Below are 26275 nucleotides of genomic sequence, written 5' to 3'. Positions count from 1 at the left end.
CAGCATATTCTGTGATTTAAATAACTATTGTGATTTTATATGTCACCGTTTTATCAATTTTGCAATATTTTTGTTAATGGGAAAAAACCCACTAACAGCAAATTTTCATTTACTTTCCAATCCTTGATTCATAAGAAAAACCAGAGCTCTAAGTTCCATGTAGTGTCTTATCCTTGTATCACTTGCCACTACATCAAGGGTAAATTCTGAAAGCAATGGTTTTTTCCCCCATATCATCTTCTGCTGAAAGGAGCTCTGATGTTTTTGCTGAAATTATTTGGAATTCTGTCAAAGGCTTCAGGATAAGCATATTGCAGTCTGGCATTGAATTCCCAGACAAAGAAGAAACAACTATAGACGCTATCATGAGAAAGTTGTTTATAAATCCAGAAACAAAACTGATGACAGCTAGTGTAACAGTCTTTAAATTAAGGCCATTAGTATAAATATCAAATGTGGTACTTTTGCACATATCAAAATTTAAACAGGACAGTGTAAGTAGCATCCTGAGACAGATATTTTCTGGTTTTCTCTGTCAGTGTTTGCAGACGTAATATTTCTAACTGGCCATTTAAAGGCTAGGATTAGTGAGAGAAGATGCATTTTAAGTTGTTTGAGATAGAATGCCCTATTGTTCCATAGATACTTTTATCTTTTCTTATAAACTCTTTTTATTTGTTTGTGTTTTGTCTGCCCAAGCCCAAAACAGTTCACCAACCCCACTTTGGACTAATAATGAAATCTACATCATCTAAAGCTAACAATGTATTTTATTACAGGTTGCAACAGAAGCTCATATTTCATCTTCCTTGAATAATCTCAGAATTGCAAAATAGAATCTCAAACACACAAATGCCTATTTAGAATATGCATTTATATACCTACATACATGCATGTGTATACACACATTTATAACTTTCTGTAGAAATGGACATGAACAACTAGACCAATACATGTAATAGTTACTTTTAAAAAATGAATGAAAGTGACTTCAATGTATCTCGTGAGCTTCTTCTTAGAAACTAGAATGGTTGGGAGGTATTCAGTTTCAGTAACTAAAAAAAGAAAATATAATCTATACTCAAAAGATTAATTCAAAACCTGATGGATTCCATTGTTTTTGAAGCAGAGAGGAGTTCTATCATCTGTCTTCGTTAAAAAATGAACCAAGCGAATATTTCATTGCTTATTTTTTCTGTTTGGAGGCAGAGAAGAGTGGGACATCAGCAGTATCTAGGAACTGTCTAGGTCACTGCCCAGCATCACTTTTTTACTGAAGAGCATGTCTCTCAGTTTAGAAAAGACAACTGTGTTCAGCTAGAGTCTTAGAAGTTAAGTTTAGAGAAGTCCTAGCCAGCAGATTCAAAGACAGTTACTATAAAAGTCAAGTAAAAGTCGTGGAAGCTTGAAATATAAATGGGGGAAAAGAGATTTTCATTTCAGGACTGGAAAAGTTAAGCGGTAATGTACTGAAAGGGAATTAAATTAAATAAGGAAGGTAAATGTGAGTTTTGAAATTTATTAGTAATATTATTTCTGCTGATTTTTCAAGAGATACTATTTAAAACCAAGGCAAGGCTTAAAGTTATGGATATCTTAATTTGATATTAGTTCTAAGTCTGTGTGATTGGAAGAATCCAAATAAATGACATGATAAATATACTAGGTCATGGTAATTAAGCTTAAAGACAATTTTCTTTTAAAAGGTGCATCTTTAATTTAAGCTACCTTTTTAGACTCAAAATGAGTGTCTTATTTCTGATATAATGAATTTTGATCTAGAAAGTAGAAACTAATTACATTTAAAGTGTTCCGCTTAAGGCTTCTCATAAATATAATGAGAGTAGAAATGACAGAAAAAGATCAAAAGAAAAACTAATACTTGCCTTTTTATATTTATTTTACAGGAAATGTGTTTGTTGTAAGCCTGGCAGTTGCAGACTTGATTGTAGCTATCTACCCATATCCACTGGTCCTCACATCTGTGTTTCACAACGGATGGAAACTGGGATACCTACACTGCCAGATTAGTGGCTTCTTGATGGGCCTAAGTGTCATTGGATCAATCTTCAATATTACAGGCATCGCTATCAATCGGTACTGCTATATCTGCCACAGTCTCAAATATGACAAGCTATACAGCAACAAGAATTCATTGTGCTATGTTGTTCTTATATGGGTCCTAACATTTGTTGCTATTGTGCCCAACCTGTTTGTGGGATCGCTACAGTATGACCCCAGGATTTACTCGTGTACATTTGCACAATCTGTGAGCTCAGCATATACAATAGCAATTGTGTTTTTCCATTTCCTGCTTCCCATAGCCGTAGTTACTTTCTGTTACTTGAGAATATGGATCCTCGTTATTCAGGTAAGGAGAAGGGTTAAACCAGATAACAACCCTAGGCTGAAGCCACACGACTTCAGAAACTTTGTAACCATGTTTGTAGTATTTGTACTGTTTGCAGTCTGCTGGGCCCCTTTGAACTTTATAGGCCTTGCTGTGGCTGTCAACCCAAAAACTGTAATCCCTAGGATTCCAGAGTGGTTGTTTGTATCTAGTTATTATATGGCATATTTCAACAGCTGCCTTAATGCTATAGTATATGGACTCCTGAACCAGAACTTCAGAAGAGAATACAAGAGAATTATTGTCACTTTTTGTACAGCAAATATTTTTTTCCAGGATAGTTCTAACGATGCAGGAGACAGAATGAGAAGTAAACCTTCTCCGTTGATTACAAACAACAATCAAGTAAAGGTGGACTCTGTCTGAAAATGGGAATCTTACTGTCATTCAACAGCATCCAAATAAAGTCTCTGTTTTATTAGTTCTACTGTTAGATATTATAGTGAAATATATCTTCTACACTGAGAGCACTTTGATCAAATTCCTTTCATAGTATTTGGGAGCTTGATATAGAGCCATGGTATACAGGTCCTATTATACAATGGTATATCTCTTGTATAATGACATAATGATATCCTTGAGTGCATAACAAGTTACGCATGGATACTTGTTTTGTTCCCTTAGATGAAGACAAACACCTAGAAAGAGATTGAAACAGAAGTATCCACACTGCCTAGTGCAGTAAAACAAATCATAAAACTCTTCCTGCCACTCTCCACCTGCTTTTTCTGGCCAGGTTGTGGTCTTGATTCTAAAACCTCTGGAAACTTCTTTTAAAAGAAGGAATCAGGCCTTTATGAAATATATTAGGAGATGTGAAGTGAAAAATCAAGGTAATTGAAAATTCATCAGGATTTTTGATAAGTACCTCTATCTATATTGCTTTGCTACTAACATGGACACAGTTATAATTTTCTTTGGATATTAAACCTCAGCAACCCTCCTAAGAATGACATTCTCAATTGACTTCTCAATTTTAAAATAGCTTTTAAGGGGAGAAACATGCCTGACTGATTATCTTCAAAGCTCCAAGGGCAGGAGGATAAACAGCAAGGAAAGAAAAGAGCTGTGATTCATCAGGTCAAGCCATTCCAGCATGAAAAAAATGTGTAGGAGGGTTGGGAAGAGAAATTTAAATTACCATTATTTCTGAAGAGATGGTAACTCATGAAATGGGGAAGTGCCCCAGAGGAGCTTCTGAGGAAATACCTTCTAGAAACATAGGTGAGGAAGACTGTTATATCTCACCTGTGTAAAGGATAGAAGTTCTAAACCTCTGTGAGAAGAAGATTAATGCATTTAATACGAGTGGCAAGTTTTGTCTAGTCAGTGGAATCTTAACCCCATGCAACCCTGGGAAATAAGATACAGAATGAGCATTTAACATCTTTTGGAAATTGTTCTCATGAGAATAGCCTGAGACTAGAGGTTATTTTGTAACCTGACACAGATGAGATTTTCAAATTAATAATTAGGTGTTTAACAAAATTATGAACATAGTAGAATAACCTAGAACAATTAGACACCTTTAAATAATAGAACAGAGAAGATACTACTTATGACAGTGGCACAAAGAGGAACATGTGACTCTCAGGACAGGACGTGTTATGTGGACTTTCCACAGATAGCAGGCACCTCTTCAGTGAGGGGAAGTACACTGTGAAGTGAGGAAGAATAGCTAGGCTGTTTCCTGCAACAAAGAATGTCTGTTTATAATGAAGTCCTCTGGTGGAGAAAAGTAATTCACAATAGGATTCACCTTCAAATTGACCTTAAAAAGAAGGAGCATTTAGTTCTGGAAAGAAGCTCCAACTGTCATAGCTTTTAATGCTCAAGCATTTATACCTACAGAGATGTTTGAGTACACTTGAGCTTTTCCAAGCCGATTCCAACAATGCCAATGGGACTAAGAGTTTCTGAATAGCCATCAGACTTCTGTTAATCTATATTAAAATGTGAATTTTGCCTAAAGAATTCTTTTAAAATATTATTTACTGTAATGGAGATTTTCTTGAGCTTATATGTCTTAGAAAACAGCAGTTACTCTATGTCATAGAACTCCTTAAATTGCATATGAATCTGACAGCATTTCATCTTTCTTGGATCATAGATTAGCATACCCTTGACTTAATAATGAACTAAAAGGAAACATATTCATATTTACTTGAAAGCGGTACTGACACTTCATCATCTGACCAGTTTCTTACCTTAAAAACAGGTGCCTCATGTCATGTTAACAACAGAACTAATGAACAACATTGTAAAACCCTGGTTATGAACTAGAAAGTCAATGCATTGCCAAGGTGCTTGACTCATCTTTGTTTACATTTTTCAGTCAGAACCACTGTGTAAATAACCAGCTCTCTTCTATTGTGGTATCATCATGTGATGCGATATGATACAACATGATTAACAGCATAAAGTATATCACAGCTTTCTTCACTGTGATTTCATCCTTGGAGGATGCTTAGCTCTGTAATTTTATTGCTTTGTGCATAGTGATTTTAGAATAGCAAGGAAGGCATGACTACCTTACAAGAAAATGAGTTTTTCATGCAAGAGAAAACAATATTTGAATTCTTACAAAAGTTGCCTTATTTAAAGCATATTTTCAATGAAAATGATGTCTTATTATATATTTATTAAAGTAGCATAAAGACAGCTTAAGTAGCTTAATCATTAGTAAGTTTAGGATTCTCAAAGATCTGTCACTTGCCATTTCCAACAGAAAATGTACATGTGTATCATGTCTACATATTTATGAGCCGGTTGAAGACACTGTATCCAATATTGTGGGTTATCTGAGGAATTAAAGTCCCCTGTAATTCGCAAGTGCTAAAATATATTTTTCGTGACAATGAAAATGCTTTGCTATATACAACAGAACAAATTATACCAAAGGTATATATTTTATTGAATAGGCCTGTAATAAAAATGGAGAACATTTTTCAGATCTGTATTTTGAAATATTTGTATTAAATCTAAATCACAGAATTTGCATGTTGGTGCAAATTTTTAAGCTGCTAAATATAGCAATAATTTTAATAAACTAATCCCTGGTTCTTCTTTGGGGGGCAAGTCTTTAGAATTTAGTTTAAAATTACTATGGATGAAAAATTTGAGCAACATCTGCTGCTCTCATGAGATTACTTTTGCATTTACTGCCGTTCTGAAGTACTTTGCAGTAATAGTTACTTTTAATCCAAGTCTATTGCTTCAAAGGAGTTGAAGTGATTTATCTAAGACAATCAGCAGCCTTGTCAGCTGCTCATTGACAATGGGCATGACAACATAAGTCAGCACCTCACAACATCTGACTCTTTATGGTCAACATAAAGATTGATGAAAATGATAATGATTTCTGTCCATTCTAAGGAGATGGAGTTAGAAACTTATCCAAAATTAGTTGCTTCTGTGAAAGTAGATGAACCTTGATGTGTTTTTTTACATTCCAAAACATTAAATTTTCCCCTATACTAAAGGCTAGAATAGAAAAACTGCATTATTTAGAGTTCTGTCTGGATGGTTTAGATAGTGTATTTGTCCTACAGCAGTCATCAGCCCTGGACAGATTAATTTCTAAATTGCGAGTCTTAGGTGTCTGCCACATCTGCAGGGGCCCGTCCCTTTTATATTTCCTATCCATTTCTGGTCTGAGCTCCCGTGAAGCCAAAGAACCTCTGTGAAGGAGCAGTGCACGCCTCTGTAGGCAACGCACCGAAGACTTATAGCATAATTGACCTCTACCTTATCCTACAAGAATTTCTTTCTTATATTCCAGTCTTGATTACATTGACAATCTGAATATGATCTTATATCAAAACATCTTGTACTCTTACAGACAGGTGGTCATCTGCATTGCAAACTTCATGTTAACAAAGAAGCTTGGCAGTATTACATATTTACCAGCAAAGAGAATCTTAATGAATATATTAATATCAAACAGGGTATTTATTGTAGTTGAACTGTAACTGTATGCAACAATGTAGTTTCATTTGGAATAGCTTGCTTAAGAGTGCTTTGCACATTTTCTTCTACCACTGGGCTAGTGCAAGTGCAGAGATATGAAGCAAACATATGTTATTTCAATAGGCATAATATATAGCAATGATTTTATTGTTTTTCTTTTGCTTATTATTTGTTTTAGAAGGTAGGTATAGGAATCATCCATAATAAACATACTATCAATCTGTATTAGTGTATAGTGCATCCTTCTATAATGATCACATCTTTTTCTTCTTTTTGACCACTTCTGAAATGGTATCGTGTGAGATCTGATTAATTAAGACATACTGAAGGGAACTGCTATTTCCCTTAAACTGCACTGAAAAAAACAGTCATAAAAAAGTCTCCTTAAAATATAATACACAAGTACATAAGTATATGTGGTCATTCAGTTTAAAATACAATTTCAAAATCTTCTTCTATTTGAAAAACTTGTTCACAAACTGTAGTAATATAGATGGACTGTTATTCTTTAATTCTTTTCTAATAACTGCACTTTCTAAGTATTATTAACAAGATTTATGAATAATTAAGAACTACAAATGTCTGTCATCTTGTCACTGAGGTTTGGGAAATCACACATGCTAAAGCTGAATTTTTTAGAAGAAAAAATATTCAAGTAGTGGCCTGGCTTATAGCCCCTGTACTGTATCTCAAATTTTTGCCTGTGTTAAGAATTCCATTATGTGGTTTTATGAATTTACTTATTAAAAATTTTATTCCTACCTCAAAGATGTGTCTGAGAGATTGTAATATGAATAGGGTGGAAAAAGACTTACAGTACAAGTCAATACCTTTTATAATTTTAAATAGATACAGAAGTAAATTCATCAAAGAAGTACATATATTAATAATGGTCACAGAAAATATTTTCCCAATTTAATATTATACTCATCACTCAAGCCATCCCTACGACCACACACTGACCAAAGTATGCCCATTTTGAAAAGCATGTTATTCATAAACGTATATACAGGTTATTCCAAAAGTTATAACCAAACAGCATTTGAGACATAGTGTCTCATTTTCAACTCACATAAACCAGCACAGTTTCAGTGTGTCATGTCAGCTGAGGATTTTGACATATTAGATTTCATAAATCTAAAAATTAGCTATTTTACGCTATTTACACAATAAATATATATTTTATTTCTAAGGAAGTCCACAATTGTCAGCTGTCCATGTTGTGGGAGAATGTGAATTTGCCTATTAACTATCTGCAAATTTAACTTCATCCAGTGGAACTGTCTCTGTGATTTGTCATTTTTATAAGTAAATATGTAAAGTCAGCAGTCTTTTATGTGGCTTCATTCTTAATTGTATAAGTAGTATCTATTTAGCAGAAAATTGTACCAACATAAGAGATTTAGAGACAGGAAGTCTACTTCCTGTTATTCTTTCTGCTTGTATTGCATGTGCACTCAGGGCTTTGATTTAATCACAAGAATTTTACTTTGCATGTTTGTTTCCAGATTCTAAAAGTGCTTATACTCAAATAAGTACCCTTCACTCTTCTTCAATATGTATAGATATTCAGCTTTTCATAATGTATATAAAATTCAGGGCAATACAACTGTATGTCTCAGACCAAAATACTTTTACATACAACTTAAGCTGTGAAATTTTCTGCCACAGAGCACTGTCTACACAAACCCTAAACAGATACACAGAAAACAATTGCAGTGATTCACAGAAAGAAGATTCTGTTTCCTTTTTAACAGTACAATATTAGATGCTTAAAAAATAACATGGAAAAACTTCATTAAGCCTTTTTTGATAATTTTTTAAGTTACATAAAAATATTATGTAGATCTATGGATTATATATGCATGATTTACAAACCTCAAGTCATGTAAAAAGATGTGTCCACCAAATACTATATTCAAGAGGTTGTTTACATCCAGTATAAAGACACATAGCTATTACAGGTGCATTAAACCAACTATAAAGCCCTTGGATCCCCAAAATTCTGTTTCAGACTAGCTGAAAGGCTAATATGCCAATAGTTTGTTCACTATGTTCTAGTCTTTTCTTATAGTTTATTATCATTCAGTCTCTCTCACCACAAATTTTGCCTAGCTTGAAAGCAGAAATATTAACTGTTTCATTAATATTTATGTTCACACTGGTCATCTCTCCAAAACAATTTTGATGCTAATTCAATTTTCCAAGACAACTCCTAGAAATATATCTCCTTCCAAAAATAATATTTTTTCCTTCCCAATCCCATGTGATGTTTTCCTTCATCGGTTCTGACCATGCTATCAGCTCGTCTGTCCCTTTTCCATACCAGTGAACATTATGCCATAATGTTCCTGACTCTGAAATGTCTCTGTCCTATTGTGATCTATTATGACCACTTGTATTTTTTAATATCAATATTTTGATATCAATTAAATACCATCTTAGAGACAAATTAAATACCATAATTTCAGTACTAGTCACCCTCAAGAATCTCTGATTTAATATAAGCATAAAAATGTATAACATGAACAAACCCACAAGGGGTTATATTCTTCAAATATAAATTCTGATTTATAATTTTTAAAGTAACTATTTTTCTTTTAAATGCTCATTAATCCCATTTAGCCTTCTTTCTTTTTTTTCTACATGTCAAGATCCCAGCTTCTGTACCGAGGGAGGAATTAAAAAGTCACTAAAGAAGGGTTGCACTTTAAACCTCTGATGAGATGCATCAGGGTAGGAAAACAAATTCAGAGTAGGTAAGACCAAGAATTGAAGCATTTGACAAAAAAAAAAAAAAAGGACTGTTAACAAAGGTTTTAAAGAAAATAGACATTGTTTCAGGAAGAGCTCAGCCATAAGGAATAGTTAGTAAGAAATCATCCCTGATGTTACCATCAAAAGGCTGTTAGAGGAAACAGGGAGCCCATCTAATAAATGAAACAAGATTTTACTGCTAGTCTGAATAATGTTTTAATGATCTATTAAAAAAGTGCATGTTATTCCTAGTTCAGTTACAATTAAATAAATACTTGAAGTCCAAACCATCTAATTATTATAGAAAATATTTGTTGATTACATGACCAACTAACAGGCCTGGAAACTACAGGTCTTTTAGTTTCACTTCAGTGCCGGGTGAAGTTATGGAAAAGATTATTCGAGGAAGTATTGAAAAACGTCTGAAAGACAACGCAGTCATTGGTCACAGCCAGCACAACTTCATGAGAGGAGACTCCTGCTTATCCAACCTGATTTCCTTTTAAGACAAGGTAACCCACCTAGTTGTTCAAGGGAAGCCAGTTGATGTAATCCTTTTAGATTTCAGGAAAGCTTTCAATACTGTCTCTCACAGGATCCTTCTGGATAAAATGTCCAGAATGGACAATGGATAAACACATCATGCAGTGGGTGAACAATTGGCTCATGGGTGGAGCACAGAGGGTAACAGTGAATGAGGCAACATCAGACTGGTGACCTGTCCCTAGTGGGGTTCCACAGGGCTCCATCTTGGGCCCTGTGCTCTTCCACATCTTCATAAATCATTTGGATGCAGAACTGGAAGGGATACTAAGCAAGTTTGTAGATTATACAAAACTGGGAGAAGCTGTTGACTCCTTGGAAGGCAGGGAGACCCTGCAGAGAGACCTTGACAAATCAGAGGACTGGGCAATAACCAGCCATATGAAGTTCAACAAGGGAAGTGCCGGATTCTGCCCCTGATATGGGGCAACCCTGGATGTATATACAGACTGTGGAACGAGATGCTGGAAAGCAGTGCCATGGAAAGGGACCTGGGAATCCTGTTTGACAGCAAGTTGAATATGAGTCAGCAGTGCCCTGGCAACCAGGAGGGCCAACCATGTCCTGGGGGGCATCAGGTAAAGCATGGCCAGACAGTCTGGAGAGGGGATTGTCCCACTCTGCTCTGCACTGGGGCGGCCTCACCTTGAATATTGTGTGCAGTTTTGGGCACCACAATATAGGAAAGATATTAAGCTCTTAGAGAGTGTCCAAAGATGGTGAAGAACCTTGAGGGGAAGCTGTGTGAGGATTGACTGAGGTCACTTGATCTGTTCAGCTTGGAGAACAGGAGACTGAGGAGAGACCTCATTGCAGTCTACAGCTTCCTTGTGAGGGGAAGAGGAGGGGCAGGCACTGATCTCTTCTTTATGTCACCAGTGACGAGACCCAAGGCAATGAATTTGTGTCGGGGGAGATTTAGTTTGGATATTAGAAAAAGATTCTTCACCTAGAGAGAGGGTAGTTGGGCACTGGAACAGGCTCTGTAGGGAAATGGTCACAGCACCAAACCTGGCAGAGTTGAAGAGGTGTCTGGATGATACTCTCAGGCACGTGGTGTGACTCATGGGGATGGTCCTGTGCAGGGCTAAGAGTTGGACTCGATGATCTTAATGAATCCCTTCCAATTCAGCTTATTCTATGATTCAGGTCATATATAAGAGTACATGCGATATATGGTTTTATACATAAAACCTCCTAGCATCTACCCTTTCTTTAATGTTTTAACACTCGCCCTTTCTCAGTACCTCTGAATTATTGTTGTGCTCCTATCTGTTAAGATGGAGAAGCTATAAGGAAGCTGTAAATCTATAACGCCACTGAAACCTCCAAGCCTGAAGGAAGGGACCAACAAGGGTGCAGTTTCTATTTGTGTAAATTTCTAACACTCTTCTCTTTTGATTTTTAACAGCATATCTGATAAAAATAGTCAAATAGTCATTCCCTCATCATACAGGAAAAGATATGTGAAACGCAATGGTGACAACTCATAGTGAAAAATCCTAGGTTCATTGGGATATTATTTTGTCATGGGAGGTTCACGAAACATGAAGATAGAGGGTAGGTGTTTTGTCATCCCAAACAGACTTAAAGGTCTATTACACAGATGTCTGCTGCCAGCTGGGCCAGGCAATTAGTCTGGTCCTAAATAGGACTCTCCTATTCTGAAATCATTTCTGGTTTAGTCCTTCAAGATAGACCTTCCATTTGATTCACATATTACTAGAAAACTGCTGTCTAGGAAAGCAGCAATCAAAGTAGAGAATCCATCTTACATAATTACTTCACTGATATTAGGAATTTAATATTTTCAAAACAATTAGAACAGTATCCCAAAAGAATTATCTAATCAGTACATTTCCTTATTAATACAGAAAAGCAACAATTCTATTTTTTTTAATTAATTCATCTTCTCAGAATACTTCCTTGATGTTTAAGATGTGTTTTCATAATACAGATAACGTTACCTAATGAATAACTGCAAGCAGAAGAGTTCAAAATAAGAATCCAACTGGTTGTTAAAGAAACAATTGAGTAACATTTTTTTTTAAACTTGAAAAAAATATGATCAAATCTCCAGTATAACTTTCAAAAAATAATTTTTCATACTCTTATGTAGGACATGGCTTACATCTAAACACCAATACCCTGATAAAAAACCAAACCCTGTTGTTTTTCACCCTCATCTGTTTTTCACAGATGACAATGTATATTCAGGAAGCCAAGAGACTCTTGAACATTCTCATAAATAACTCGGCATTGTGTCATTGGGTCACATCTAAAGGTGAATATTAAGTATTACAAACTAACCACCTAATCACAGTTAAAAGCAGGATGATGACAGCATGGGCAGATGGAATGAAAAACGTTCCCTTAAAATACACGAATAAGGAAATTCAGAGTAATGTCTGTAGCCACAGGAAAGCATTCCTCGAAAAAGAGATTCAGTTTCAGCCTCATCAGTTACTTTACTTTTTAGTTTTATTCTTCTGCATCACAACCTTTGGCCAGTGTTCCATGATACTGAGAACAGTTGTTTAACATCTGTTATGACATTTTGGTTTCAGTTCTTCCTTCTATTTTGGAAGAAAAAAATGTTCGAGGAGAACCCTGATAAATGCATTCCAGGTATGTTTGGATACAGCTGCATATACATTATTGTAGGCAGCTATGAAAATTAGATTTGCATTCAGCAAAGAGTAAGTAGCAGTCATGGAGAATGACTAAAGTTTTTGAAAATCATATGTATTACATTTGTTTTGTCAACACCAAATAACAAACTGAGCTATACTGAACCACTGCATTTGCATTTCCTTTTTTACCCTACCTTTTATTTCATTCAACTGTCATGCTTTCTCTAGGTGGGGGAGATGTCAACATAAAATTTTGGAGTACACTTTGTACATGCGTCTATGTGTTTCAATGGCTGCTATCTCATAAATCACCCTGTTGTGGGTATTCTTTTTCTCTCAGCCTGATTTTCTGCGTGCTTGTCTCTGCCAACTTGAGACGAGACAAAGTGACCACCACAGTAGCTACTCTGCAGGTGCATCAGACTTCCCACTCCAGGGTACACCTCCTAATCTGATGTGTACTGGTACACATGGCACTGGCAGAAGCACCATGCACGCTTAGTGCAAGGGGGAAATATCTCTGAAAGGTTTCACTGATGTTTATGAAGTTCTGATGGGCATGTGCCACACTAGTAAAAGGCATTCCTGTTTCATTTTACTGCCTAGTAGTCCTTAATTTTAACTTCTTAGGCAGGAGAGAACATAACAGTTAATACTAGGGATCAAAGTATTAATGGATTTCAACTGAATGGTGACAGTAGATTCTGTGAAGATTTTCTTATTTTCAAGATTTGCAGCAATAGAGAGTGAATATAATTGCTAGACTTTTTAAAATTTTTTTTAATTTTTGGACAGGGAAATTTAGAATTTTCTGAGTTTGCTGCTTCTAAAAAGCAAGTATTTTAACTCTGGTGATAAGCTGAAATAGAATGCATGTAATTCATACTAAAACAACACCATTTCTTTTGCTGAAATTTTCTCTCTGTCATTTATGTCAGCATATCTTGCAGATAAAGACAGTTTCAATTGGTTGGTGTTTGAACAGGACATTTGAACTTTTCAAGTGTTACCAATGAATTTTATGCAGTCATGATAGTCAATACTAGTTCAGTTTTATTATGGAAGATTGGAGGACATTGTGATCTCATTTAGATGAAATGTATCATCAGGACACCACTATTTGTCTTTTTTTAAAGGACACACTATGAAAGAATAGGTAAATTGTGTCCAAATTCAAGACTGACTTATTATATTCTCCTTGCTTATAGGTCCCTCCTCTGTTTTAGAGCTGACCTAGTATACTTTTCATACACTAAAATTTGTCTGAAATTGATATGCATTGCTACTCCATGGCAACAGGATTTACACTATACTTCAGTAATAAATGACAGAGGCAGCACAAACTGTTCCTTTAACCAGCCATCAAATACATACATATATGCTTTTATTTGCAAATAATGTAGGATAAATTTTCGCTACTCAAGTCCACACCATGAATTTGATTTTTTTTTTTTGGAATAAGAGTGAGACTTATTCAGAATTAGAATAGACTACAGTTGGTTCCCTAGATCACTTTGAAAGTTGGGCTTGGTAGCCCTAATCCTGCACAAACCATGAGCCAAGCACACAAAAAGCAGAGAATGGCTTTAAACAAAGATATGATTTCAAATAGTAATAAAGTACTTTAATTTGCCTTCCATTTTGGGGTCTTAAAGATGCAACCATATTCATATTTTCAATCCTTCTTTAAAAACATTTTTCCAGTGAAGAGTGAGATTCTCCTGTAACTGTAGGTGAAAACCACCAAATATCATAATTATTCTGAAATTAGGAGACGTATACTAAGATAACACCTCCACTCTGTCAGTCTTTTCATCTATTCTTTGGAAATAATATTAGGTAGGATCAGGCAGTGTGAAGAAACCAGAGTAAATGAACTGCATGTATAACATCCTTACTAAGAATTTTATTGCTATTCTGTACTGAGGAAAATTTAATATTAAAATACACTAAAGTAAAATAAAATTACTACTACTGAAATGGTCACCTCGGAATCAAGTACATTACACGTTACAAAAATATTTTCTCCTAAAAAATAAACACAGATGCTAATTATTCCAAATATTTAGGGCTTCTTTTCATTAGATAATTTTCGAATCCTATTTTTTCCATTCTAAATGTTTTTAATACTAAAATAGAGACAACTGTACAGCAAAAATTCACTCATTTTGATTACTGATCCTATAGATCATATAAGGCCTGCAGGGCATACTCAGTGCATGGCAATTAGAAGACCTGGAGGAAAGGCTTCAGTTAAGCTAGGTTATGCATCACTTCCTGTACATATGCATATCCTCATGAGCAAAATACTGATAAAACTCTCCTTTTGTACTGGTGTGTGCAACCTTTTGTACAAATATAGAGCAGAAGCTAGTGTCAAGTAGTTAAATTCTCTTTCAGGAAGTATTTATTGTAAGTCAAACCTAGAGATCTGACTGTGGAAGTGTGAGGGTACTTCAGGACTCCATATGGGGACAGCCCTTAGTGGCAACCACCAGAGAAGACATATGTGCCAGTATAATAAGAGAATCTTGTGACTTTAGTTAAATAACATCATTTAGGATTTTACAGCAGCATACAGCTCTTGACAAATTTTATCTGTACTCTCTTTACATAAACATTCCAGGATTAGGATTTCTAAAAGTTTCAGTACTTGATTTGGATCAACTTATCACTGCCTTTAAATTGTCTCCAAATTATTGCTTTGAAAATTAAAACCAAACTAACCTAATAATGTATAGTAGTTTCAAATATTCATAAAAATCATCCTAAAAATATGCACTTTAAGGAAATAACTTAAAAAATATAGGAGCGTATTAGAATTGAAGTGAGAATTCAAAACAAAATAAAACAAAGTCCAGATGTCTTCATGAATTAAAAAAAAAAATTATTTTACTCAGTCTGTTTTTGGCAAAGCTTAATTCTGCTATGGGGGCAGTCTAATGTTTAAGATATGCAATTTTTGGTTAATTCTTGAAAACTAAGATGCAGCTACTTGTATTCATGAAGCAGTACGATTTTTTTCTAACCTTAAGCAAACTCTCAGATAATTTCCTTAGCCATTCTTTTTTTCCTCCATGGGAAGCACTACCCACTACTTTTATCCCCTCAAATTCCCATGGATAATTGTGTCCTGTTCATCTTGTAGATGAGAAGCCTCCAAGCTCTTGCATAGGACTTTTCCAGAAATAACAAGGGAGTAAGCCATGTGCTCAGTAAATTGTTCTGGCATATGGCCTACATTTGCAGCCTCTCCAGTATGGAACTGCACATGAAATTCTTATGTGACTCATGTGCAGTTGTTCTTTCACCTGGCAAATGCGTATCTACTCACAAAATGCATTGAACTCAGTAAGATTCTTGCACTGAAAATTAACTTGATCAAGGCAAGAGACAACTAGGTTACAAAGAATAATTAATCTGGTGCTTAATTTGCAGATTAAATTTTTCTAAACCAACCCAACAACTAGAAATGGTTTTTAGACCTATTAGTATTAAACTATAGGTTTATTCTTTTGTTTTCCTTTTTTGCTACCATACCCATGAATTCTGCAGCATACTTAAACAAAGATGCTTACACATCATTCTACTCTTTTTTACTAAAACATCAATCTTAAAATGTCCATTTAACTGTAGTTATCCAAAAGATGTTATCATATTAGCTATTCAACATTAGCTCAAACCTTTACAAAAGTAACGAAAATTTAAAACTTCTTTATTGTTACCCTAAAATTCTAATGTTTGCAATCTCAGGTTTTCCTTGCATATTATTAACAATCTCTCTTCATGTCACAGTGTAACAGGTCATAAGATCAGCTATAATTTTTATTTATTTTCTGAATTCTTTAGAAACTTCAATAATATTCAGGATTTTAAGCTAATTTATATGAAGACTGAGGTATAGCTTTGTGAAGTGTTTGAGTAGCATTATTGAAAATTTTGGCTTACTGAAACACCACTGTGGTACATGAAATCACATGATTTTTAAAAACATCTTCACTTTTATAGAGCCTGTGTAAGTATTCCAAATGTAGAAAAGGGTGGAGACATCTCTCTGAGAAAAATTTTACTTACTGGAGCTGAGAAAATTTTTGTAAATATACATTTAAGACTCAATTTTAATAAAATTGTCATGTAAATTGCATTCTCTTCCTACTTTTAATTCAAGTGATTTTTGTTAATTTTCATTTGTGTTCAAATTTAAATTTCAATGTGTTTGGCCAGCGTGCAATTATAAGACTTGTAGCCCATATTTCCAGCACAGGATGACATACAGACTAGAATGCAGTGGATAATACCATGTGTATGCAGTTTGCATTGGTATTTAATTATTTTTTTTAATGTACCAAATGAAACGCTGTCATATAAGATTATTTAAGTTACAGTAAAAAAGCTTTGAGATAAATTTCTTGATAAATTTTAAGCACAACATTAAAAATTTGCTGGCTTATGGTCCCTAAGAAAACTAGCTGCATTCAGATAATGAACATATGAATGACTTTATTCCTTAAATATATATTGAACAAAAAATAAAATTCTTCAAAAAGTGTCAGTATGTCAGTTTTTGTTTTCTACAAATTATAGAATCATAGAATATTCTGAGTTGGAAGAAACCCACATATAGGTACTGTAAAAATGAAAAGCGCTCCTCAGAACTGATAACACACCTCTATATTACAGTCCATGCAGAATGAGTTATTTTGATTCCAGAATGCAGTTTTTTCTAATGGATAACAATTATATCATTATTTTTTAATTCCAGCCAGCAGATTTCAAAAGAGCACTGAAAAGATCCCAACCATCTAAATCATTAAAGAGGCCACAGAAAATGTTGCCGCTTTCAGTCTGCCTGTAACCACATGCATTTGCTTCTAGATTTGAGATATGCATGCCAACAGTAAGATTTGATGAACTTGCCTCTCTGAGGGAACCAAACGTGGATAAGATCTCTTGGAACCTTATTTATAGTTGTACTTTAGTCATAATGTGAAACACATGTAGAAACTTCAGGAAGCACCGTAATAAAACACAGTAGGAAGGAATGCTCTGTAGTTGTCATATCTTGTAACATCCCCTGCTTTTACATCAAAGCGATGCTGAGGTAGCAGAATGACTAATCAGACCCAAGGGCCAAATACACTCTCTGTGTAGGTGATAACAGCACTTTCTACCCCAGCAGAGAATAAATTTTGGTGATTATCTAATTAAGCTTTCCTACCGCTGGCTGAGACTCTCTTTTTCACAGTGAATGAAGAGATAAATATAATTACATATACCGCTATATATAGACCCTGCCAATATAAGCAAGTATACAATGCAATTGAAGTGCATGGGAGTTCACAAGTGTATTTAGGATCTGAAAGGCTGTGCTGGAGCTCGTGCGAATGCCCAGGGAGTGGCTGGCCCAGCAGATCTGCTAATCCTAGGCACCCCTAGACTGCAGACCTCCCCTGCTAGAAGCCTGTCATCATCTGTCCAGACAGTAGTTTGTGCCTTGGCTGTGTAGCTCCAATTCCCACACAACCCAAAGCAAGAGCATCTGGTTAGTGCTGGCCCTGTGAGCAGCTGCACTCATCTCTGTTTGCACTCTCTCGGATCAGCTGGGGAGCCCTTGAAAGCTTGAGAGTATTGAGGACCAACAGATCAACCTGAGCTGGATGTGGAGGCTCACGACTGCTGCCAGGTGAGACCTCACACCCACCAGGATCCCCTGTCACTGTGGCAATCAGGAGAACAAAACGTCTCTCCTCAGGAGTCTTGGGCCCAAGGCTTCCTTGGCACCCAGATGCCAGGTAGATCTCCTTAAACAGCACCTCACCGCTGCATATCCGGGTTCCTGGTTTTCCAATTCACCCAAACTCTTGGGCTTCAGCTAGTAATGTTGTGATACTGTGCCAGGACCTTGCCTTTTTCCTTGATCAAGATGGCTGCAAAATATTCCTGTGTGGTGCCTGGTACATCTGCCGCTTTCATGCAGCAGAAGACTATCAGAATGTTAAAATCAAAGGCCAAGGTTGTTTTGCAGGGTGCTGAGACAGGTGCATACTACCAAAAAGCAAAGTATGGTGTCCATCAACATGCACTTGCTGAAGGCCAGGCAACGGCTTAATTATAGATATTTTCTGTGGGGTGCTGGGTGTATGACAGTGCTTAACAAGAATGTAGATCACGGAAAAATGGGTAAGGTCAGTCTGTTATGGGAAAACATACAAGAAGGCAATTTTCGATTAAAATTCAGCATATCCTTTCAGGCAAAACATGGCAGGCCAAGCAGAGCACCGGCTGCTGCAGCGCAGAGGCACTTTGATGAGCCAACTGTGACTGATGTCACCTCAGCTAAAACAAGAGCTGAGGCTGATTAGAAACAGAAATGTCACCACTGGGAACCAGGCACAGATCTCTCAGCACTGGGAAGTGATACCACAGAGCATATCCTTCGTGTATGTCTGCTAACGTCAGGACCAAGACGGGGTGTCAGTATTTTGTGTAGCTAGGACAGCTTCCTTCCCAGATCAGAAGCTCTGCTTCCAGATTAACAGCTGAAATTTAGCCAGAGAGTGATGACATGCAAAAGGTAACTGAACACAGACTGGAGAACTGTGTTGGCAGGGTCCTCAACCTGTGTGAGACAGATAGTTTAGATGGCAAGGGACCTTTAAGCCTTTAAATTTGTTCCCTTTAATGTATCCATTGGTTAGCATGAATGAAAAACGGGTGAATTTATAGGAACTTCAGTGTGGGAAATAGTTGCTCAAACATAAAGCAGATGGTCAGTTTACCTGTCATTAACCTGCATTATTTCTACAGAAAAAGCATGCACTCCGTATATTTATATTATTAGCCTTATTCCAACACTCAGAAATCTGTGGTGAAGAAATTTGATAAAAACAACCCCCAAATTTATAAACAGACTACATATTTTAAATATAATTTATAAACTGGGAAGAGAGATTGAGATGATTACTAACACTAGGAGAGCGTACCATGTCATGGAATTTGAACAAATGCTTTGCAGTGGGAATGACTCTGATAGATTATCCTTAGTTGCTTGCACGAAACTTAGTCCTTGCTTCCTTGTGTATGTTATCACCATTACTATTTACATAAAGCTGTTGTATTTTTCGCAGCCTCAGAACTATCATTATGATAAAATGGAGCATCAATAAAAAACACATACAGATGTGTCTCTGCACTTTAGATGATGACTAGGAAGTTCATGTTCACAGGTGTTTGCAAAAATTCATGCATTCTATTTTCCTTTAAAAAAAGTAATTCCCATTATATCAGGAAAGACTATTGCTATTCAAAATGTATAGCCATGCATTACTGTGACAAGTGTGTTTATAATATGCTGTGTAATGCAATATATCTGGGAGACAAATAATTCAAAACAAATATCACAATTAATTTAAAGCAAATAGGCTTATTCTACAACAGGTATCTCCGTTTTTGAGGCTACCTGTCAAATAAAATGTAGGTTTAGATTTTTTAGTTTTTCTACCTGGCACACTTATCAAAGGGACATCTGGAACTAACTGCCACAGTGCAATTACTGATACTCTAATCTACAAAAATACTTTTTGGAGGCCTTAGAGTCCCTTACTGCATTTGATAAAATTACATGGTCATGCATTCTGATTTGAACGAGTTGAATGAGAGGATGTCTTCAATACCTCACAGATATATCTGTAATTTCTGTAACACTTTCCATATCATGTTGCTCTTGATATTTATTTTATTTGGATTTCTGAAATAGCCTGAGTATTACTACAATGAAGCCACAGCTGCATTTAAATAAGGCGTGACTGATGTATCAGCAAATAAGCTTAACTGAGAATTTAATTTTTCTTTTGGAACTCTCACAGAGAGAACGTGATTTCCTTTTGTTTTGTTTTGTTTTGTTTGTTTAATATTCTACTGATTTTTCTACTGCTTAAGGAAACATAGTGTTGCATCCCAAATCAAATAATTGAAATAGAAGGTGTTATCAAATAGTCACTTCTGGTTGACGCATGAAATTAATCTGATTAGTCACATCCTGGATTGTGAATGCAGGCAATCCTAACAAAAATATTCCCTGTGTATAATAAAAAAAAATGTTATTTTCAGAAGCTTAAGCCGTGCATTTTTGTATGAGCTTCTTGTAAACATTCCCACTAATAGAGACTGGTCAGAAGGTAGGTACTTGAAGAAAATAAACACAAATAGAATATGGCCACAGCTGAACAGAATTCACTTAAATATTCAGGAAACCGTTGATAGAAAATGCTGGTAAAATCTGTCCACTCTAACATCTGGATGGCTTGGATAAAAAAAATAAAATTAAATCCTGCTTTGAAATAAATTTATTAAAGTTACCATAGTATTCTGGAATCTCATGTCAGTTATTCCAGAAATCCAATTTGTTGCAGATATATTTGAGGTTCATGGAAGAGGTAAACAGTTGCTGTGGTAAAAAATGCTACAGGAGTAAGTAGGTAAAGGATAGAAAAGCTATTTGTTCATGTTATTTGCTTTAGGATATTAATTTCATGCCCAAATTAAAACTGAGTAATGGTATTTGCATTAGCTATGCTTTAGTGCAAAAACAAATCACTTTGTTATTATGAGTTAGCAGTTTTTCTTCTTAGAGGAAATAATGAAAAGCCCTATTTCTTGGACATATAAGCAGATGAGTGATCACCATAGCAACCGAGGGACGTATCCATCGCGTCATTCTGTCAAACGGCCCCTGCATGTGACTGGAAGCTCACATTCCTTACTTCCATCTGAAAGTAGGTTTTAGTCCTGCCATCCAATAAAATCAATACCCAGTAGGATCTTTTCTGTCTGCCATAGCTGAGAAATAAGAAGCTACTTATAGAAGCCTTTTTTGTCTTAAAGGAAAAGCAAAGGTTGTTTATCTATTCATATGCTGAGAGTTAATAAAAAACAGAATTAATAGAAAACAAATCATTTGTTTCCAGGAATGCTAAGTTTTCTCTTGCTCTTTATTATGTTTAGTGATTCAGTCATGTCTTTGTTACAGAGTATTATGACAGGTTCTTTAGACAGCTTCCAGTGGTGAGTCTAGCTTAAGAGAAACACTGTGTTTCTCTCTTAGAGTTATGAAAGAGGCTTTGGTTTCTCCACCAAAAGGAGGAGAATCACACTGCAAACATGATTTATAAGTCAGACAGCAGAAACCAAATATAAATTGGATAATGTTAAGTGATAGTCCATTTCCCTTGCAAACTCTAAAGCAGGATTTTATTTTCGTGTTCTTCCCCTCTTCAAAAGTGTTATCTAGCTTCCCTCCCAGACTCTTAAAAGGTTGTTTTCACCTTGCCTCATCTTTCCTCTTCATCACCCTTAGATCTGAATCTTCTCTACAACTGCAGTATAATAAGAACCGACACATCTGGCTGCTGTTTTCCTGGTCTAATTCCCGAAAGCCTTCCCAAATGTTACAAAATAATGGCAACTTATGCTTGTGTGGGTTCTGCATTTTACCTCGACAAAGTCAGCTAAGGTTCAGTTTCCATAAGTCAGATGACTGCTTCAACAACACTCTCTGGGAGAAAGAAAAAAACTGTTCCCTCATCAGGTAGATCTGAAGGCAGCCACGTTGCTTCCGTTTTGAGCAAATACTCTTTGGTTTGCTAAGTGGTATACTTAAGTACCAGTGGTACTTAAGAATAACAGGTAAATCTTCGCTGGAATTCAAAGTCTCAGTTTAACCACAAAGTGATCATACTTCAGGATCTATACACCACCATTTATGAAAGATATGGAGAATAAGAGATGGAAAAATTATGACGGAGAGAAGGCACCATCTCTGTGTATCACTACATTAAAGTCGTAGAATGGTATAACCTCCAGTAGAACATATGATTCCAGAACCAGAACTTTTTTTTCCCTAATAATACTTTCTTCGGTCTTTCCTAAGTAAGACTGAAGAAGGTATAAAAAAACTGTGCTCTCTCTGTCTATATATCTTTCTCTGAAATATACAGTACATTTTAGATGTATAAAAATGTAAAATGTATGAAAATATACATGAGGCGAGATTCTATATTCAAGTGAATTAACAGATATATGGAAAAGTGATTTGCAAAATGTCAGTTTTCCATATCAGAATAATGATCTCGAAACCCTATCTAAACAACTTCTGTCAGTTTCAATTAAGCTAGAGGGACTGATACTTTCCAAAACAGATTGCCAGAATCGCACCAGTGAAGCTGTTTCCTAGAGACGTGGGAAGTGAGTTTGGCAGCCTCCTTGTGGTGGTTTTGTCCAGGATTAATTTTCTTCATAGTAGCTGGTATGAGCAATGTTTTTGAATTTATGCTGGAAACACTGTAGATAACACAGGGATGTTTTTGTTGTAAATGAGCAGTGCTTACACAAAGTCAAGACTTTTTCTGCTCTTCACCTCACCCTACCAGTGAGGAGGCTAGGGGTACACAGGGAATTGGGAGGGCACACAGAAGAATCAGCTGACCCTAACTGACAATATGACATCACTCTCAGCATTCAAAGCTGGAAGAAGAAGTAAGAAAGGGGGAACATTCACAGTGATGACATTTGACTTCCCAAGTCACTATTACATGTGATGAAGTCCTGCTCTCCTGGGGATGGCCGAACACTTGCCTGTTCATGGGAAGTGGTGAATGAATTCCTTGTTTTGCTTTGCTTGTGTGTGCAGGTTTTGCTTTTCCTATTAAACTGTGTTTATCTCAACCCATGAGTATTTTCACTTTTACCCTTTATGTTCTCTCCTCAATCCCAATTTGGGGGAATGAGCGAATGCCTATGTGGCTCTTAGTTGCTGACTTGGCTTAAATCACAACACTCCTGTCAAAAGAAATCAAGCAAACCATAATGTATACCCTTTCTTTGTTATGTGTCATTTACAAAACCAAGAACCAGTTCAAATACTGTGTCTAGCAGTTCCTTTTTTTTTTTTTTTTATCAAACTAAACAAAATATTTAAGGTTTAATCCTGAAACACTCAGGTACTTGGAACTTCAACTATAAATCCAAAGATCAAATGTTTTCCTCTCACTTTCAATCTGGTTAGTAGTTCCTGGGAAGATGAACACCACATTGAGAAGTGGGAGGTAAATAACTGTTCTCATAAAAAGAAATCAACAAGGATAAAAAAAGTAGATGACAGCCTGCGCAGTTTGTTCTGGCTCTGTTACTTCACATATCGTGTTCACTCGCAGAGGATTCTCTTATGAATTTAGTTAGACTGCTTCTGCCATCAAATCTGCTTCTCTTTGGCTGCCATCAGGACAGGTCTGCCCAGTTCAAGGTTTGTGCCAACAGATACACTGTATTTCTTCCCAGTCTTGAAAAGTTGTCACCTGACACCAAGGGGACTTCTTCATCTGAGATATCAGTTTTATCAGTTCTCCCATTTTACAAATGCTGCCATTATGTGCTGACCTAAAGTTTGTTCCACCTGACTTCTCTGCTGACAAGTCTGGTTCAACAGAGCCATCTTGCTTCATGAGTTCCTGGTTTGTTTGCACTAAGTCACTAAATGTCCAAATAAAAGTGGCAGTCAGGGCGATAACTAGGTCTTGATTGTGACAGATCAAATGACTAGGCCCTTCTCATTTTGAGTTTATGCACATGAACAGATTACCAGTTTTCCAAGGCTCCTGTTAATCACCTTATCTATAATTTCAAAAGTGTAACCTTTGCTAAAATAGAAAAAAAAGTTATATATAACCACCATCCCTGGAAGAAAGGGCTGCTAAGTCATCTTTTTAATCCGAACACTTTATGTTTAGGGAAAAAAAACCCAACAAAGATCACTGGAAAATATTATGATTTTGAGGACCACACAGTACTTTTTTCTGAAATGTTTTCTGTAAGATGTGTTCTATTAACTTTAAATACAAGTGCAGTGTCTTTAGCTGATGTAATACTAAGAAAATAGATCTGTGTCTGTGTTCAGAAAAATCAATATTGCAATTTGATTCAGATATGCCATTGTTTCCTTTTTGATTTGTGGATATTAAATCATGTCAGTTTCCATTTGTGAGAAGCTTGCTGATGTGTACACCTAGATTTAGTCTGTAATCTATTATTGTTTTATATTTAAAATCTGGTAGCTTTCAATGCCCCTGCTTAAAGCTGTGGCTTTGCAGTAGCAAGTGCAAAATCTCCACAGGTTTGTGGTCCATGTGCCAGTGATTCCCAAAGGGTGTGCTGTGGTGTAGGGTGTGCTGTAAGAACAGTAGAAATTTGGCAGGACTCTGTGTACTCTGCCATTTGTTTTTAGCACCAAATCTTAAGAACCTGTTAAAAGTGAGCAGTGGTAGGGATGCCATGTGAGCACCCCATGCTGGCCAGGCTTTGGGAAGTTTTGGAAGATCTCCTCTGTACTACCAATTTTAGCCTCAATTAAAGTGCACTCCAAGTTTGGAATATATCACCATGTGCCAACAAATCTGCATAGGAATTGACAATCCCGTTTTCAGAGACAAGTTAATTCTTTTAGTAATATTTCACTGCCCTGTAATTTTCAGGCAGCGAACAATGGATTTCTGACCTCCCAGTAGCCAAGGTAAGGAGAGACTTGGAAAAAGCGAACAAATGGCTTGTATACTTATGTACTTAAATAGCTTATACATAAAAGTTTGACTCTACTCGAGATGCTGATATGGGTAGATCTGGTCCCTAAAGACAGTGCATGTGTGTAAATAGATCCCATTTGCATTTCACCAAGGGTTTTTTCTTTTCGCTTTTTTTGTGTTTTTTTCTTTTCTTATGCTGAAAACATCTACCATGAAGAATAATTAAAACAATGAATGAATTAGCTGTCCAATAGAAACAATATGAGTTAGTGTTCAGTCTGTTAAGCTGTCACTGATTTTTTAGACACATGATTTACTAAGAAGAATGATTTAAAAAATAATTTAAAAAATCCTAACTCATATGGCTGGATCTTTAAAGACTTACCAGAAATTAAAGATTCAGTGTTTGTTATGACTATATGGCCAGTTCCACTGGGCTAAAGTGCCTTGATGAGCCTGCCCGCATATCACTCTATTGGCTTCATTTCAAATGTTACCAGCTAGAAAACACCTGGAAAATAGTGCATGTATATATAAACTAAAAGTAAATATACCCAGGAATTGTTATTGTATAAGATGATTCGTGTTTAGAATTTGGCTGCTGGTATTCACTTGAAACAGCTAGCATACTTCCCAGACATCACCACTGTGAGAAATGCTTTTCCTTATAACCTGTTTTCTAGATTTGCTTTCTAGAGCTAACACCCTTTTGTTCTAGACTCTGTTTTCAAGAGTGTGTAAAGTTGGCCATTATTTTTATTTATTTATATCCATACATTCAGAATGAAAATGTTTTCCTCAAACTTGCCTATCTGTTGTTGAGATGGAGGTTGAACTAGAATCCTGAAGATGGGCTTGTATAGGAATTCCACAATGGGATTATCTTAGATGTGTATTTGAGTGTAAACTAATAAAAAGTAGTTGATAGCGTAAAGTTCATGCATATCAGTGGTATATATAATGAAATTTTTTAAAGGAAAATTCCAATATTTACTACTTCCAGAGAAGTTAGATTTTACATTAAACCTTCTTATACTGTTGGCCATTGTGAAGAAATCAAAAGGCCCCCACGGTAGTCGTTCGTACCTTACAGTATGACCCTGGAATAAAGCAACAGGTAGATTGTCTGAGTTAAGATGTTTATCTGTCACGAGCAGTTAAAAAACTTGCCTTTGTGGCTGAGGATCTCAGAGCTGCCGATACAGCCCCTCTGTTCTTGTAAGCTTTGGCTCTGTTGACACTGGCAGGGGGACTGAGTGTGTGTATCCATCTTCTGTTGGAGAATTACCAGGTATGCTGTCTGTGTGACTTAATTAAGTTCCACACTCAAAGAGAGTATATGATGTTCTGAAACCTTACAGATGTGCTGGAATCACGATACTTAAAGTGAC

The 26275-nt window shown here is 36.0% G+C and overlaps 1 protein-coding gene across 1 annotated transcript; it reads left to right on the top strand.

Annotated features, from left to right (window-relative positions):
• Positions 1-1911: 1911 nt before the first annotated feature.
• Positions 1912-6903, top strand: LOC135413261 (melatonin receptor type 1A). Its single transcript, XM_064652701.1, has one exon. It carries the CDS (start codon positions 2042-2044, stop codon positions 2774-2776), a length of 735 nt encoding a protein of 244 aa, XP_064508771.1. The 5' UTR covers positions 1912-2041; the 3' UTR covers positions 2777-6903.
• Positions 6904-26275: the final 19372 nt, after the last annotated feature.

This window comes from Pseudopipra pipra, chromosome 4, assembly GCF_036250125.1.
Source record: "Pseudopipra pipra isolate bDixPip1 chromosome 4, bDixPip1.hap1, whole genome shotgun sequence".
In the NCBI taxonomy this organism is placed as follows: domain Eukaryota; kingdom Metazoa; phylum Chordata; class Aves; order Passeriformes; family Pipridae; genus Pseudopipra; species Pseudopipra pipra.
Note: the sequence above shows the minus strand (reverse complement) of the source record. Positions and strands in the feature narration are given on the sequence as shown.